Raw genomic sequence first — 14,395 nt, 5'->3', positions numbered from 1 at the left:
CCCCCCCCGCTGTTAAAGCCCAGTCTGCGGGCGAGCGGTTCGTGAGGGGAATGTCCTCGCGAAGGACGTCTGTGGCCGTAAACTAAATCACAAGAAGTTTCACCTCCACGTGAGGAAGAACTTCTCTCTGTTGAGGGTGGCAGAGTGCTGGAACAGCTGCCCAGGGCGGTCGTGGAGTCTCCCTCTCTGGAGACATTCCAACTCACCTGGACGGGTCCCTGTGTGACCTGCTCTGGGTAACCCTGCCTTGGCCTGGGGTTGGACTGGGACTCTCCAGAGGTCCCTTCCAACCCTAACAATTCTGTGATTCTGTGCACGTCCTCATGAAAGACATTTTTAGGACGAAATTCTCCCCTGTGAGGGTGGTGAGGCCCTGGCACAGGTTGCCCAGAGAAGCTGTGGCCGCCCTTGGATCCCTGGAAGTGTCCAAGGCCACGTTGGACAGGGCTTGGAGCAACCTGGGCTAGTGGAAGGTGTCCCTGCCCATGGCAGGGTTTTGGAATGAGGTGATCTTTAAGGTCCTTTCCAACCCATAACATATTTTTCTATGATTCTGTGAGCAGCACACTGCTGTCCTGGCTGTCTCTGCCGGCACCTCTGAGGGCAGAGGGATTCTCCAGAGGGACAACTGGCTGGACACGTCTGCCCTCAGGACAGTAAGTAAGAACAGCTCCCTGGCCATGGTCTTTCCTTGGAGCCCTCAGACAGCTGCCAACCCACTAAAATACAGGCAGTTTTGAGCAGGAGGATATGCCCAGGAAAGGTAAAAAGCGGGATAAAAGGCCTAAATCAACCCTTACACCTGTGAAGGGTGAAGGGGCTCTCCTGCATTAGTGTACCCCTGGAGGACAACCTAGGCTTGGGTTTGGGTCTCCAGCAAATGCCTTCAGAAAAGGGGCTTTTTGGGGACATGACTGCAAGTCTGAGGACAGGCACTGCTTAGGGAAAGAGCTAAAAATTAAGATAATTTATCCCAAAGAACTAAGTAAACGGCCAGGAGAGGTCTGACAAAAATACAAATTGTCTGTATGCTCATGTGTTGACTGTGAAAAATATACTGTGATAAATAGGTGTGTGAGATTCTAAAATAAAAGATATGGGCTGCTTTGCATCTCTCTCATAGTCTTTTAGCATCCTATTGGATTCTCTTAATTTTACATTTCAGTTCTCAAGTAAATGCAGTTTCTGGCTAATTGGATGAACCATTATTGCCAGTGACAGAGAGCAGGGAACTCCCTGCTCTACTGCAGAAAGAAATTACTACCAAGGGATTTATCCTGTATCAGTTTGACAAAACTGTTCAAACCCTTTACAAAAGCAGCCCTCTTTATTTTTTCTACTACACAGGATTTATTTTGTTTGTGAACACCAAACTTGACTTGCAACGAAGGAAAGAGAACAAGCCTATGAGAGAGATGTTTTTGGTTGGCGCTGCTGAAGTCATTTCCCATGCTGCAATTTGGAGGGTCCAAGTCTGAGGGTTTCATTACTGTGCTAGTACAATTAATCAGAATACTATTCCCAGATGTTCTTGCAGTTCTGATTAAATCTGTGTCCTTTTCAATGATTAAACTAGGATGACAGAAGACATTCCACAGTGTATGATACCATTGCCACAATTCATCTCACAAGGGTGTTCTTTGCCAAAGAAAGTCTTTGTGAAACCCTTTCTCCTTTGTAGGCTGACTCAAATTCCTGAATGCATTTTGTATTTGTATTTTCTATCGCTCCAGTCAGGTTCATTCAGTCTTAAAAACCTTCTATCCATTTAAACATAGAAGGCTATCACGTGCAAGTGCATTTTGTAAACTTATTATGCTAAGAGACAGTCACCCAGATTGGAATTCAGGCGTGTTGATGGGAAGTGACACTATTGTGGATGGTATTTCTCTTTCAGGAATAAAAGGTAGGCTTTCTTCACAATGTCAGTTAAGCCAGCACTAAATTCACTCGCTCAACTTTCTGTACCTGATGTCAGTTCAGGCATGAGTACACTTTCTGACAGTTCTATTAATAGAGGACCTAACTACAGCACTGAAGACTGAAAGGTTATATGAAACAACTCTATTTCTATTACATTCTGTTAATCAAAATCATCCTGAATTCTTCACCATCAGGTCACTCGGTGGCAATCAGCTGAAAGGAAGTTTTCTGTGTCTCCTGCACCTCGTGTATGAATTTCCTTGTAAGGAACACAGAAGGCTGTGGGTTGGGGAAAGAAAGGATTCGGTTTAAGCTGGCACAAATGACCTGGATTCCTTTACTCTGGCAGCAGATTCAACCCTAGTTTATAAAAGTAGTTTGTTTCATTATAGGAAGCATTGGCAGCTTGAAGTGCTGTAACCTTGCTCTGTGAAATCACCTTGGGTGCAGCTGCAAAATGTCCAGCACGGCCACAGTGGGGAGGGCAGGTGTGTGACCGGGGCATAAACGAGTTTAGTGTTTCCTTGCCCCAGTAAAGACTCCGTGGAATCCCATCATGAAAATGGAGCTGTCCTGCCTCAGCACAGAAGGAACTCTGTTGGCTCCCAGGTCATGTTGCCTGTCCTTAAACACACCAAGCTGTCTGACAAGAGGGAGAAGCCTTTCCCCGCTGGATGCAGTGATCCTCTGTTCTGTTAATATCTACTTTCTGTACTGCCTATGCACAAACACCTTGTCCTCCCATTTGCTGAGGCAACATGCAGCACATTGGAGGAAAAGATCTCAAGATAAGAGAGAGTGTTTTCTTGAATTTGTTTTATTCCTGTCTCTGGCATGCAGCCTCTGTGCAACCATCTCTCCCGTCTCTGCACTGAATGGAAGGGCAATAAGAATTTAGATTTCTTTCTTTTTTCTGAGACCATTTCTTGTCTAATGACTGTTCAGCTCTCACAGCCATTTGCATTAATCTTTTCCTTTGGCAAGGCTATATTATCATAATCATTCATGTCATGGTTAGAATAGGAAATCCTGGAACTTTTTCTGTCACCTTAAAAAGGATCAAGGTTTCAAATCCAGCATCTTGCTTTGCTTGACTGTGATGTCTTTCCTTTGACTTTCTCCCCCAGTTCCTCCCTCACGACACAAATCACAGATTACACTGGTACATAGTTTCTGTTAAGTGGAGTCTTCCAGCTGGATTCACACTGTTAACATCATCTGCTCCCCTGCTTCAGCTTCTTGGCAAACTCAAAAAGCTGATGGTAAGATAGACACAGCTCCCTGCTCATGTTCTGCAGTGTTCCTCTCATTTTACATGCTGGAGTCACTGAAGAGACATTCTAAATGGCAGCACTGTGAGGTATCAGTTTTTAGGCTTAAAACCAGTCCCTGTCAGGCAAACAGGGACCATTTCTATGTCCATTATTGCATTTGCAGGCTTGGGTTTCTCACAGTTTATATTTAGCAAACAAGTTGTTTTCTTAACAGTAAAGGGAGTGTTTTTAAGGGCTTATATTCTGGATGCAAATTGTCACCAGGAGATAGGATCAGTTTGCTGAGCAGTTCTGTGTTCCAGCCTACCCCCTTGCACTTGGTTTTGCTGTGCATTCACTGATATGTAAGTTGTTTGCTCTAAGGAGTCTCTCTTTTGAATAAGCCTCGTCTGAGTTTACTTGTGAGTAGTAAAATCTAAATTACCTCTTCATGTATTGTATGCAGGGGTAACATGGCCAGTACCATGAATGTGTCTCATGAAGAGAAATGCTCTGAAAGTTCCTTGTGAAGAGAGAATTTGGGAGGAAAAGGAGACAGCAATTCACTGTATTTTGGGTTCAGTTCATAGCTCCTTGCTGGCCTGAATAAGAGCATAACAAGGACTAAAAGCTGTTTTGTTCCCAATCCACTGTGACCTATAAATAAAGCAGGGACTAAACCCGGGCTGAACACATCAGTCTGGCCTCAAGTATTTGTGTTAAGTTCAAGGCTACTCCTCTACATCACAGGTTCAAAAGTTTAACTGTTACTCAAACGTTGGGCTCATGTTTCACTGGGAAGTGGGGGTGTGTGCAAAGGAGCGGGATTTCCTGGAAAAATCTGGACCAGTGAATCAGTAGCATGGCAAACAGAGAGAAGCCTGGGGCAGGAATTGCTGCAGCTGCTTCAACACATCTCTTCAGAACCTGCCTCCGTGCAGGGCACGATGAAAACATTGGTATCGACTTGTATTGTAGCAAGGCTCAGCTTCTCCAGCTGAGATCAGAGCCCTGCTGGGTTTACACTAATCCTCCAGGATCTCCTGTGCAGGGAAGGCTCTCCCTCTTCCCTAGGAGTCCAAATAGGATGGCAGTCCACGGTGCTAAACTGTCTTGCCCAGGATAGCAGAGCAAGCCCTGGAGCCAGAAATAGGAGCTGGTCCTGACTCCCATTCCCTGATACATGAAACCACAATGACTGTAATGTTCAAACCTCTCCATGTGTCTGTCTGTCATTCCTTAACAAATCCAGCAGTATTCCCACTGGGTCACTGACCACAGATAAAGGTTTTGGCTGTGGCATGAAACATGGACAGTGATTCCTTGAACCAGGGAGAGGGGATGTATCTGTGGACTAAGTTGTTCACTGAAGGCTGACACCTGGACAAAGTGTTTTGGCCGGACTTTTGGGTGAGATTTGTGGTGTGAATCAACCTTGACAGGAATGGCTGTGTTAAAACAGTCTTAGGAACTGCAGGAAATCCTTATGGATTCTTATGGTGGTGCTGACTCAGGCTTTTGGCAGGAAGGTGCTGTTTAAGACCTGGGTAAACCAGAATGACCTTGTTCCAAACTTTATTTGTATAAGCTTAAACTATTACTTAAACTGATAGTGTTCCCAGCTGGGAAATGGAGACATGCCTGGTCAGTAATGGCAGCAGAGGGTCAAATGACCCCTGAGAGGTGGTCACTTCACACAACATGGTCATAATTTCTTCAGAATTGAACTTCTTCCCTCGTTATTAGCGAGAAACAACATCAAAATAAAACTGCAAACAAAAGCAGCAGAAATGAATGACGAGAGACTGTCTTGAATGCCAAAATAGTGATGGGGAGGGTTAAAACAAAATGAAAATTGCAATTTTCTAGCTTATATTTCTAAAGAACCGAGTGTGAGAGATTTTTACTTTGCAACCTGCAAAGCCTGACCTAATTACAATCAGTTTAATATACCTGATGGAAAGCAGTCATGAGATCCACTGCTGTGTCAGTGTTCAATCCTTGGAACAAACACAGGGATGTGAAATAGGAGGCAGGTCAGAATTGATTTGCCTTTTCTGAAATGCTGGCATGTTACTGGAAGACAATAAACATCAGAATTCTTTCTTGAAGAAAACAAGGACATATACTCAAGAATGGTTATTTGTATGTAAATTTGCTGCCAGAAGTTAAAATACTGTTTTCACTTCTTCCTTTTTCTATTGTTGGCTTAAAGAAGATATTTAAATAATTCACTGATGGTTTAAAATGGCAAGCAAGAGATCATAATTTACATGATTTATTTTACATTTATAATTCTTAATTATTTTCTTAAATGTCAGCAGATTCCTTGTGCTTGGCAGCATGCTACTTTTTGACAGTCAGCAGGACTGGAGTAGTCATTGATTTAAGATATGTGGACATATATCTATTCAAAGTTCTGATTTTGTTCAAGTATTATTTGAAACCTTTTCTTTCAGAGATTCTGTGAGCTTTTAACTGATTCCTTCTGTTAAGTTACATGTGATGAGATTCAGTTAAAATGAACAAAGGGATCATTAATGAGAGATGAAAATTTGGTTTTAGCTCCCCCAGCCTCCAAGATATTCATACTACCAGAGCTCATCCTCCCACAGGTTAGAGCTCATCATCCTGCAGCTTGATTTGGTGCATAGTTGGGAAAAGGGAAAACCAAGCTGGTTCCTTTTCCAAACCCCTGTTTAGTTCTCATCTCTTAATGAACCAGTCATCAAAACGAACTTGTTGAATAAACCGAAATGAAGAAATCGCTTTCTTTCTGCACCTGCAGGTGAAGCTGTGCTGGAAGGAGCTGGTTCAGCACTCCTGTGCTATTTCCAGCCACTTACTCAGTAACACCCACCAGTTCAGTGTTTTGACTTTCTCTGAAATTTCTGCAGCAAGCCCGAGCTCCTGGGATATTCTGTACCCGGTGCTGCTGGATTCCATGGCGTGTGGGCTGCCCTTATTTCACATTTTATTTTAGATGGGGCTGTTTTTAAAAGGACAGATATACTCAGTTTAAAATAAAGAATTGCACTTTAAAAAATTGTTTTGTCTTTTAAACTGATAAATTCTCTCCTTTTGCCCACATTTTGCAAAATGTATCCTAAAAACTGGTTTTGCAAAATGTATCCCAGTTGAAGCCTCCTGCCTCAAATTGTGGCCGGAAATTGTTGATTATGAGGTATAGAAAGTGCTTGGCAACAAAGTGAATTTTTTTCCTGGAACAGTAAACTTGCAGTTCTTTGAGATATGCTCATATTTGTACCTGACACATTCTGGTGCCTTTGCGAGCCCAAAATTAGTGCAGTGCACAAAAGGGAAGGAAATCTGTCTGCAGACAGGGAGGGTTTGGATAGAAATTCCGAGATGAACAGAGCAGGGGGTATAACATGCCCTGCACAGGGGCTGTACATGAGCACAAGCAACAGTTCAAGGGCCAAATCCCTCAGTGTGGATGCAGTTATAGGTGTTAGATGAGGATTAGTCCCATAAAGGAAGCAAAATAGGTTAAGGTATTGTAAATCCAGCCATCAGTGGGCTGGAGAGTTATAACACAATATTTACCTCTACTGGAAAACTATACAAGCACAATTCTTATATTATACACAGGTACTCTGGCATTAAATTTAATTTTAGCAGGAGCCCAAGGAAAAGCCTGGCTTTGGAGCACCAGGCAGGGCTGTGGCTGGAAAAAAGGGGTGGACAAAAGGGCTGATGGCTCAGACCTGTGGGGTCTGGTAACTCCTCCCTGCAGTGCTGGGTTTGCCTGAGCTCAGTGTGGGGCTGGGCAGGACTGGTTTGCTTTTCTGTCAGGACTGTGAACTCCTCGGAGGAGGAGGAAAGGGGGAAGGGAGAATGGAGGCAGTGAAAACACAGGTGGCTTCAGTTATATTTGGCTTTTTGAACAGATTAATCACTTTGCTGATTTACACCGGCCTGATTCTGTAGTTTAAAATTATTTCTTAAGGAAGCACTTTAATGAACCAAGTCAGAAGATGCTCTGTTGACATAAGCCTTTTTGTGAGGTAAAGAAAATAATTTTTTTGGCAGTTTGGCAAATGGAGTGACTGTGGTTCTTCCATGACTTTGAGAAGCCAGTTAAACTCCTACAACCATTCTGGGCTTTGAAACAAAGGCTCTTCTTACTTTCATTGAACTTTGGGATTTACAATAATAAATTCTCATAACACTTTTTTCCAAGCAAATGCACCAGCTGAAGTTGATATTAATGCTCCTATTGATAAGGGTCACAGCATTACATCAGTATTACTTTCTACTATGTCTTATTTTTAGCTTGAGACAACAGTGTTACATAACAGGGGAACATGATTAAAAACTAAGTATCGACTAATACAAAAAGCATCCAAAAAGCTGCTTTGAAGTATGGAAAAGAGACTTTGCTGGTTGCTGGCTCATAAGAACAAAGAGATAATAGTTCTTCCACTGGTGCTGAACTTGTCTTGAGCAAAAGTAGCTTCTTGAAATCACGAGAACAAAATTCTTTTATTATCAGCCTGAGATTCTGTATTATTATGCTGTATCAAAAGTGTTTAAAGTGTGCAAATGCCAACGTGACTCCAGGCAGGAAAGGAAGAAAGGCCAGAGGCTGTTCATATACCTTTCAATTTTATATGGAACATGTTTTTGAGACCAGGTAAAATTTCTGGTAATGTAAGGAGTGAATGGAAGGAAATTGTGAACAGAACGAATGGAGAGAAGTGAAATTTCTATCCTTTTACTTTAGTATTGCTAAGTAATTATTGGAGGATTCATACAGTAATTTTATTACTATAGTTGCAAATTTTGTAAAGAATATTGCATGGAAAGCAGAGCTTTAAGAACCAAGTCCTGAAGCCTGAAAACATCTTGTGCATTAATTAACAAGAATCAGAACTGTAGAAGTGTTAATATTTATTGTTTTCTTTCTCCCTTTACAGGTATCATTTGATTTAGAATTACAGGCTTGAAGTGCCTTTGTTTTAGCACAGGAAGTGCAGAGCAAGGAATCCTTCCCAACTCCTTGTCTCCCAGATTTCCAGTATAACTACAGATGATCCTTCCCACATTTCACGTTTTTTTTGCTCCGTGTTCATGGATTTTTTGAGTTTTTTTTCATCAAAGGCAGATGTTTGACTGGCCAAGGTTTGTACAGACTTCTTTATCTCTAGTGGGTTAAAATCAAACAGAAGGTGCCCAGGAAAAGAGTGACTCTGGTCACTTCTTGCATTTGTTCTGATTTTGGGGTGGGAGCTGCCCTCTGCCTGAGGTGGGTACCCATCAGTGATAGTATAGGTATATTTTAATCCCAGTTCCCTGTCTAAATTGCACCATAACTTTAAGAACTTCCAAATATTTACATAATAGCTGTCATAAACATCAGCATCCTGGGGTTAGTGCTTCTAAATGACAAAGTTTTTCTTTTGTTGCAGGCAGAATTTGTTTCCCAGTGCTATCAATTAAGCCTGGCTCTAGTGAGTTCATGTACTTACCCTTCCCAAAAGGCTGAATATTGTCTCACTTTGCCTTACTGGAAGCACTGAGGGCGACAGTAAATCTCCTTGTGCAGGACTCTCTTCTGGGAAGTAAAGTCATCCTCAATACTTAATTAGACTATTTTTAATTTAAATCAGTGTTTATTCAATTTTTTAGTTAACCCCAACTTTAACATTCTCTGTAGTGATTAAAATACTGTGTTCACTTGCAGAATAGTCTTCCCTTTCAGCTTGGAGGTAGCAGGGCTGGGAAGAAAGAGGCCTCATAGGGAAAGGCCTCTGTTTTTGTTCTGTCAGTACTTGTCTGTCATTACTCAGAACGAATGACTCCTTATCTGTTATGCTGTTATCTTAATTAAGAGGACTCTGGTGTATCAAAGTGAAGATTGCAGTGGTCAACTAATGGTTCTTCTGGGGATGAATGTTTCACTGTGGTAGAAAGGTCAAAACATAGGTTAAAGAGACATTTAATCCCACAGTTTTCTTCCCAAATCCAAGCAGATGTCACAGCCCTTTTCTGCTGTAATTGTGTCAGAAGTAAGCAGAATCCTAAAATGTGAGACATTCCCTTATCAGCTACACCAATAAAAATAAGCTTGAGCTAAAAACACTGGTAAAGGCCAAAGCAGATAAGCTGGTTAGTGAAATCATATCTTTGGGGCCTGGTAACTCTAATGCCTCTGTTCTCCTGACCTCCATGAGCTGCTCTGTGCTGGAGCAAATCTCAGCTACAAGAAGCAACTCTGTGCAGTGATGTGCAGCTTCCTCCTTTGGCTGCTGTTAGTGCAGGATGTTCTCATTTGCAAAGGAGGGTTTTTTTTTCTTTTCTTTTTGCTTTCCCAGAGAAGAAGGAGGGAGCAGTTAATAGAACTGGAGCGTGTTCATCTTCTGCTGCTCTGTGATTATGTGCTGGAACTGTAATTTCTTCTGCTATACCTTTTGGGGCAGAATTATATGGATACAACCAAGGAGAATGTTACCTGTGAGATGAGTTATTTAGGTAAGAACCTCAAGAAATTTTTTATAAAGTTGCAGTTTGTTTCTTAATTTAAAAGCTGTAGGAGAAGAGTCTGAACCTGCTTCTCAGCTCAACCAAAAGCATGATCTGCATTCCAGGAAGTAGGAAGTTATATATAGCTTATTTGTCAGTAATAATGAAAAAGTAGATTTTATAGTTTAGAGTGTGTACATTTTATTTGCTGCTATCACAAGGCTAAAGTACATTTCCACTGGATCCACACTGTGTTTTGTGCTATTATCCAGGCAACGTGAAAGGAAGCATTTTAGATGGAAATTCAGGCTAAGGAGGCAAAAAGGATGTGGTGGCTAAAAATGTAGCATTTATTGAAACTCACAGAATGAGAATCTTCCAGGCAGATATTTTCCAATTAAGTGTATAGTGAATCAGGTGCTCCAGTTGGTTTTCTTGAAGTTTTTTGGTAACAGAAGATTGCTCATGAAGTGCAGTGAACTCATAAAGATTGTTAGTCTGGATGATTGAGTCCCTTGTTACATATTTGTTCCATGAGATGTAGGCAAAGGCAAGAGACACAAATTGAATAATGGCTCATACATTTAGTTCTGCCTGCAAAGGTGAAGAAAAACTGTGGCAATCTGGTCTTGATTATTCAGTTACTAAATGTCATTCTAAAATCCTAAGTATTTCCTAACAGTATTTGAAGTCATTAGCAGTTGCTACCTGAATGTTAATCGTGACTAATGTGGCCACAAACACCACAGAGAGATAGAGCAGATTCAACAAAGTACAGGTGCAGAATTTCTCAAACTTCCCTCCGAGTTTCCCCCCTCCCCCAGCCAGGATGGGCTGTGCATTCCAAGGCAAGAACAGCCTGGCAAATGTGCATCAGGCTGGAGCCGAAAGGCAAGGAAAATACACACGTTGGGAGATGAGTCATCCCCGGACTTTTGTAAGAGCATCTTTTATGAGCGGAGGGTGAAGCGCTGACTCTGTAATCGTCGGTAACCGAAATTCCCGCTGAATTTCACACGTGGTGACATCGCTCGGGCCGCTGCCCTCGGGTCGGTTTGGTCACTGCTTGCTTTGAGTCAAACTGCTGCCCTGCAGCCCCGCGGCCCGGGGGTTCACGGCTCAGGCCAACGCGGGGTTTTAGCACTGCAGACGGGGTTCAAACCCAGCACTGGTTCCAACACCGACAAACCTCAACCCCCCCCAGCCTCTTACATAAATCTCTGTCCCTCTGCAGCTCCTTTGCAGTCACTATCATTGTCTTTAGATCTCCTTGGAGTGGAATATTTCAGGTAGGTGCAGAAATGCATTTATCGAGCTGTCTGTCTACCAGGATGATGTTAAATTTTACTCTTCTGATCTTTTCAGACCCTAGAATTTCTAAGTTTTGCAGCAATCCATATCTCAGTTGATGGCAAAATCTCATGATTTATGAATCTGCTTCTATCACAAGGGGTTAAAAATACCTACACCTCAAAATGCAGGCCAGTCTTATATGGTCACCATTAAATACTGACCAGTCTTATATGGTCACCATTAAATACTGCTGGTTGCAACCCTATTGCAGCCATTAAATACAAGCTTGCAAATACACACAAGCATATATTTTCTTTTGGTTACTTTATGTTCTCTATGTGAGTCATGCACAGAGAGATACCAAAAGCAACTTATTTCTTTCTTCCTAAAATCAGTATTGTAAGATCTAGTCAACAAGGAATATTATTTCCACATTCAATTCTTTCACAGACTGTTGTTGTTTGCTATTCTGTGGCTTAATAAGCTTCTTTTCATTGCATGTACAGAAAAGGTTTGGTGTTAATCAGGATAATAAGATATTTTCAATTTATATGTTTCTGACACCTTGGTTCACTATTAATGCCCCTTCTGGTGGACTTTTCTGGGAAGGCTCTGGCAAAGCTCCAAAGCAGTTCATGGATGTGGCAGCACCCACTATTAAAGGATATTTAGATATATAAATACATTCAAGGGCATTTTGTAGCAAATACTTGGAAATCCTTTCTGGGAAAAGTGGAAGCTCTCACACACTCCTGTTGGGTTTCAGGTATGGCACATTTGTTGGCCTGCTGAGTGTCAGCCAGCCAGTTTGGGTATCACCAAATGTGTTGGACTAGTGCCAAACCTGAAAATAAAGAAGTTCTGACTTGCTGCTCGCACATAAGGGTTTAACTGCATGGCACAGCCATGAGATCTCCTGCCCAAATGAACCACCAAGAGAATGGAGCTTCTGAAGGAGTGGAACAGGGAAGAAAAGCTAATTTTTATATTGCACCCCCAGGTGAGATGTGCAGGCAAACACTGCACTTTGTTCTGAGAAAGGAACTGCCTGACTGATAGAAAGGAACAAATAAGGAAAATAAATAATTGCCTATAAAGAAACGAGCTGTAATCTTGCCTAACAAAAGCTGACTTGTATTGTGTAGTGGTATTTTGTATTCCATACAGCAGAAGTGAACTGTCACAAAGTTTTGCAGGAATTTTTTGCACAGTGTTGTCTTGGATGAACAGGAAAATTGTGATTGGAGACCAGAACAAGCAGGCAGTTAAAGGCAGGTGGTTATCAAGGAATGATGCCTTTAGGAGCTGACAGAGGGAGGCAAAGTCTCAGAGGCCTTTTAGAAACTACTGCAGACTTGTATCCAACAGTGAAACCCAGAGGGGATGGAAGGAGGTGACACTGAGATAAGGAAGAAAGGGACATGCAAAGGGATGTGAGGACTGGTACCAGCGGCCAGGTAGCACAGCAATAAAAATCATGAAGTGGAAGTGATTGAAACTTTAATGAAGGGCAGAAAGGGAAGAAAAAGTTAAAGAGGAGTTTAGAACTGGTGGTTTGGTGTTTGTGAGGAACATTTTCTGTTTAATCTGACTGCGTCTTTGGAAAATTTAGAATTTGGAAATTGTGTTTCAAAAGAGCAGAATTGAGTTCTTGCCTCAGCAGTTACAGTTAGAAACCTGCTTTTGGCTGTCTGTAAACATTATGTCTAGCAGTAATGTCAGCAGTTGAGAGCGATATAGGATGTGCCTGGGAAACTCCGAGGCCGTTGGAATCAAAAGGCATTTAACATACGCAAAGTACGCGTTAAACCCTGACGAGCCGCCCTGCGAGGCCCTTCCTTGCCGGCTCAGAGATGCGGCTGGGCATCAAGCATGGAAAATATTCCTGCCGAAGGATGGAGAGGCGGGAGAGGCCGGGCTTGGAGCGCCATCGAGCGGCAACGCCGGGCAGCGCCTCGGCACCGCCACAGCCCGCGGGGACTCGGCAGAGCCACTTTAGCAGGAGGTTTTAATAAGTGTTTCTGATTGCCTTTTCTCCACGGCTGCGGGTGGAGATAAAGTTTTTAATCTCTACAGAGCTGTGCTGATGCAGCGTCCTCGTGGGGGATCATGATCCTTCGGCACCCTCACGACGGGAAGCGGAGGGGCAGGGACCGATCTCCTCACTCTCGGGAGCGGGGACAGGACTCGAGGGAACGGCGGGGACTGAGTCGGGGGGGTTAGGTTGGATATCAGCAAAAAGTGTTTTATTCAGGGGGTGGTCGGGCACTGGAACAGGCTCCTCAGGGCAGTGGGCACAGCACCAAGCCTGACAGAGTTCTGTAAGTGTTTGGACAACGCTCTCAGGGACAGGGTGGGATTTTTGGGGGGTCTCTGCAGGGTTGGACTTGATCCTGAGGGGTCCCTTCCAACTCGGCATATTCTATGATTCTTTATGGCTCCCAAGCACAGTCAGCTCTTGACTTCATTGGTTTAATGCTGCAGTGGGATGCATGGACAACATGCCATGTACTCAGTGAAGGGTCTATAGCAGAGAAAAAGGTAGTAGTGATAGTATTGCACAGAGCACAGATTGGTTCCCAGTAGCAAGCAGAACACTGAAATGTTTTCAGACACAAGCTGACTTACATGGAGCTCCCTTGAGCAGGAGTGGGGAAAGATGCCCATGATCTGCATCTAAATCCTCCCTTAAAAGGTTGAGAGCTAAGATGTTAAAATAAAAAAAAAATCCTCTTGAAATAAAAGTAATATTGACTTACCCATGATTAAATTAAAGTTGCCTTCTGGTTCATGAAGAACCAGACCTTCGCAAAATGAAGATAGAATGAAATACTGCACTGTTAAACTCACAGAAGCAAAGGGGTCTGGATTTACAAAATGGCCCAGAATAGTAAGTGCTATTTTGCTTTTCAGTTTAGTCCAAAGTGTGAAATACATGGTTCTTAAAAAAGCCCCAACCACAGAGTCTTGTCTTCATGCCTAAGTCATGAACCATAAGCAGTACTCATTCCAATTAGCTGCCTCACTCTTAAACTCTTAGAGTTTACTGTTAATTTTCACTTTAAACTTTTTTAACAGGGTGCAAAAAATAAATTACTTTCTCAAGTTGGTAATCCACAAAATGGCTCAAAAGACACGTGACTGAACACTTTAATAAATGTGAGTGGCCAGAAGAAAGGCAGCAAATAAAGGTACCTACATGCACCAAAAGGACAAGAACACCCTCCTGTGCCCTCTGTTCTTCACTTTTTGGACTTGTTTTTGAGGGGAGTAAGGGGAAAAAAAATCCCTTTGCACGATTCAGAACTGTGGAATGTGCACAGTTCCAGCAGGGGTGAGGAAAAGTGTTGGTTTCCATCTCCCTTTCTCTGCTTACTGGAGCATTCTAGGTTGATGTTGGTTTTGTTTTGTATTCCCCCCTAAAAATACCAAACAGAACC

The 14,395-nt window shown here is 42.6% G+C and overlaps 2 protein-coding genes across 3 annotated transcripts in view; one reads left to right on the top strand and one right to left on the bottom strand.

Annotated features, from left to right (window-relative positions):
* UBE2G1 (ubiquitin conjugating enzyme E2 G1) overlaps positions 1 to 6,122 on the bottom strand; it is a 31,633-nt gene extending 25,511 nt beyond the window's left edge. The window contains exon 1 of the mRNA XM_018076517.2: positions 6,023 to 6,122. Within this exon, the coding sequence (XP_017932006.1) occupies positions 6,023 to 6,122 (100 nt within the window). The remainder of the gene's footprint in view (positions 1 to 6,022) is intronic.
* A 1,711-nt stretch (positions 6,123 to 7,833) lies between these two features.
* SPNS3 (sphingolipid transporter 3 (putative)) overlaps positions 7,834 to 14,395 on the top strand; it is a 33,018-nt gene continuing 26,456 nt past the window's right edge. Inside the window, exons 1-4 of one of the 2 annotated variants that reach the window (XM_029961353.1) lie at positions 8,187 to 8,217; positions 8,305 to 8,306; positions 9,515 to 9,671; positions 11,722 to 11,955. In XM_029961353.1, the coding sequence (XP_029817213.1) occupies positions 11,862 to 11,955 (94 nt within the window). In that variant the 5' untranslated portion in view covers positions 8,187 to 8,217; positions 8,305 to 8,306; positions 9,515 to 9,671; positions 11,722 to 11,861. Of the gene's footprint in view, positions 8,446 to 9,514; positions 9,672 to 11,721; positions 11,956 to 14,395 lie in introns of both variants that reach the window. The other variant, XM_029961352.1, reaches the window with a different exon arrangement.

This window comes from Manacus vitellinus, unplaced genomic scaffold, assembly GCF_001715985.3.
Source record: "Manacus vitellinus isolate BGI_N305 unplaced genomic scaffold, ASM171598v3 scaffold_32_pilon, whole genome shotgun sequence".
Taxonomy (NCBI): domain Eukaryota; kingdom Metazoa; phylum Chordata; class Aves; order Passeriformes; family Pipridae; genus Manacus; species Manacus vitellinus.
This window is presented reverse-complemented; position numbering and strand designations above follow the sequence as displayed.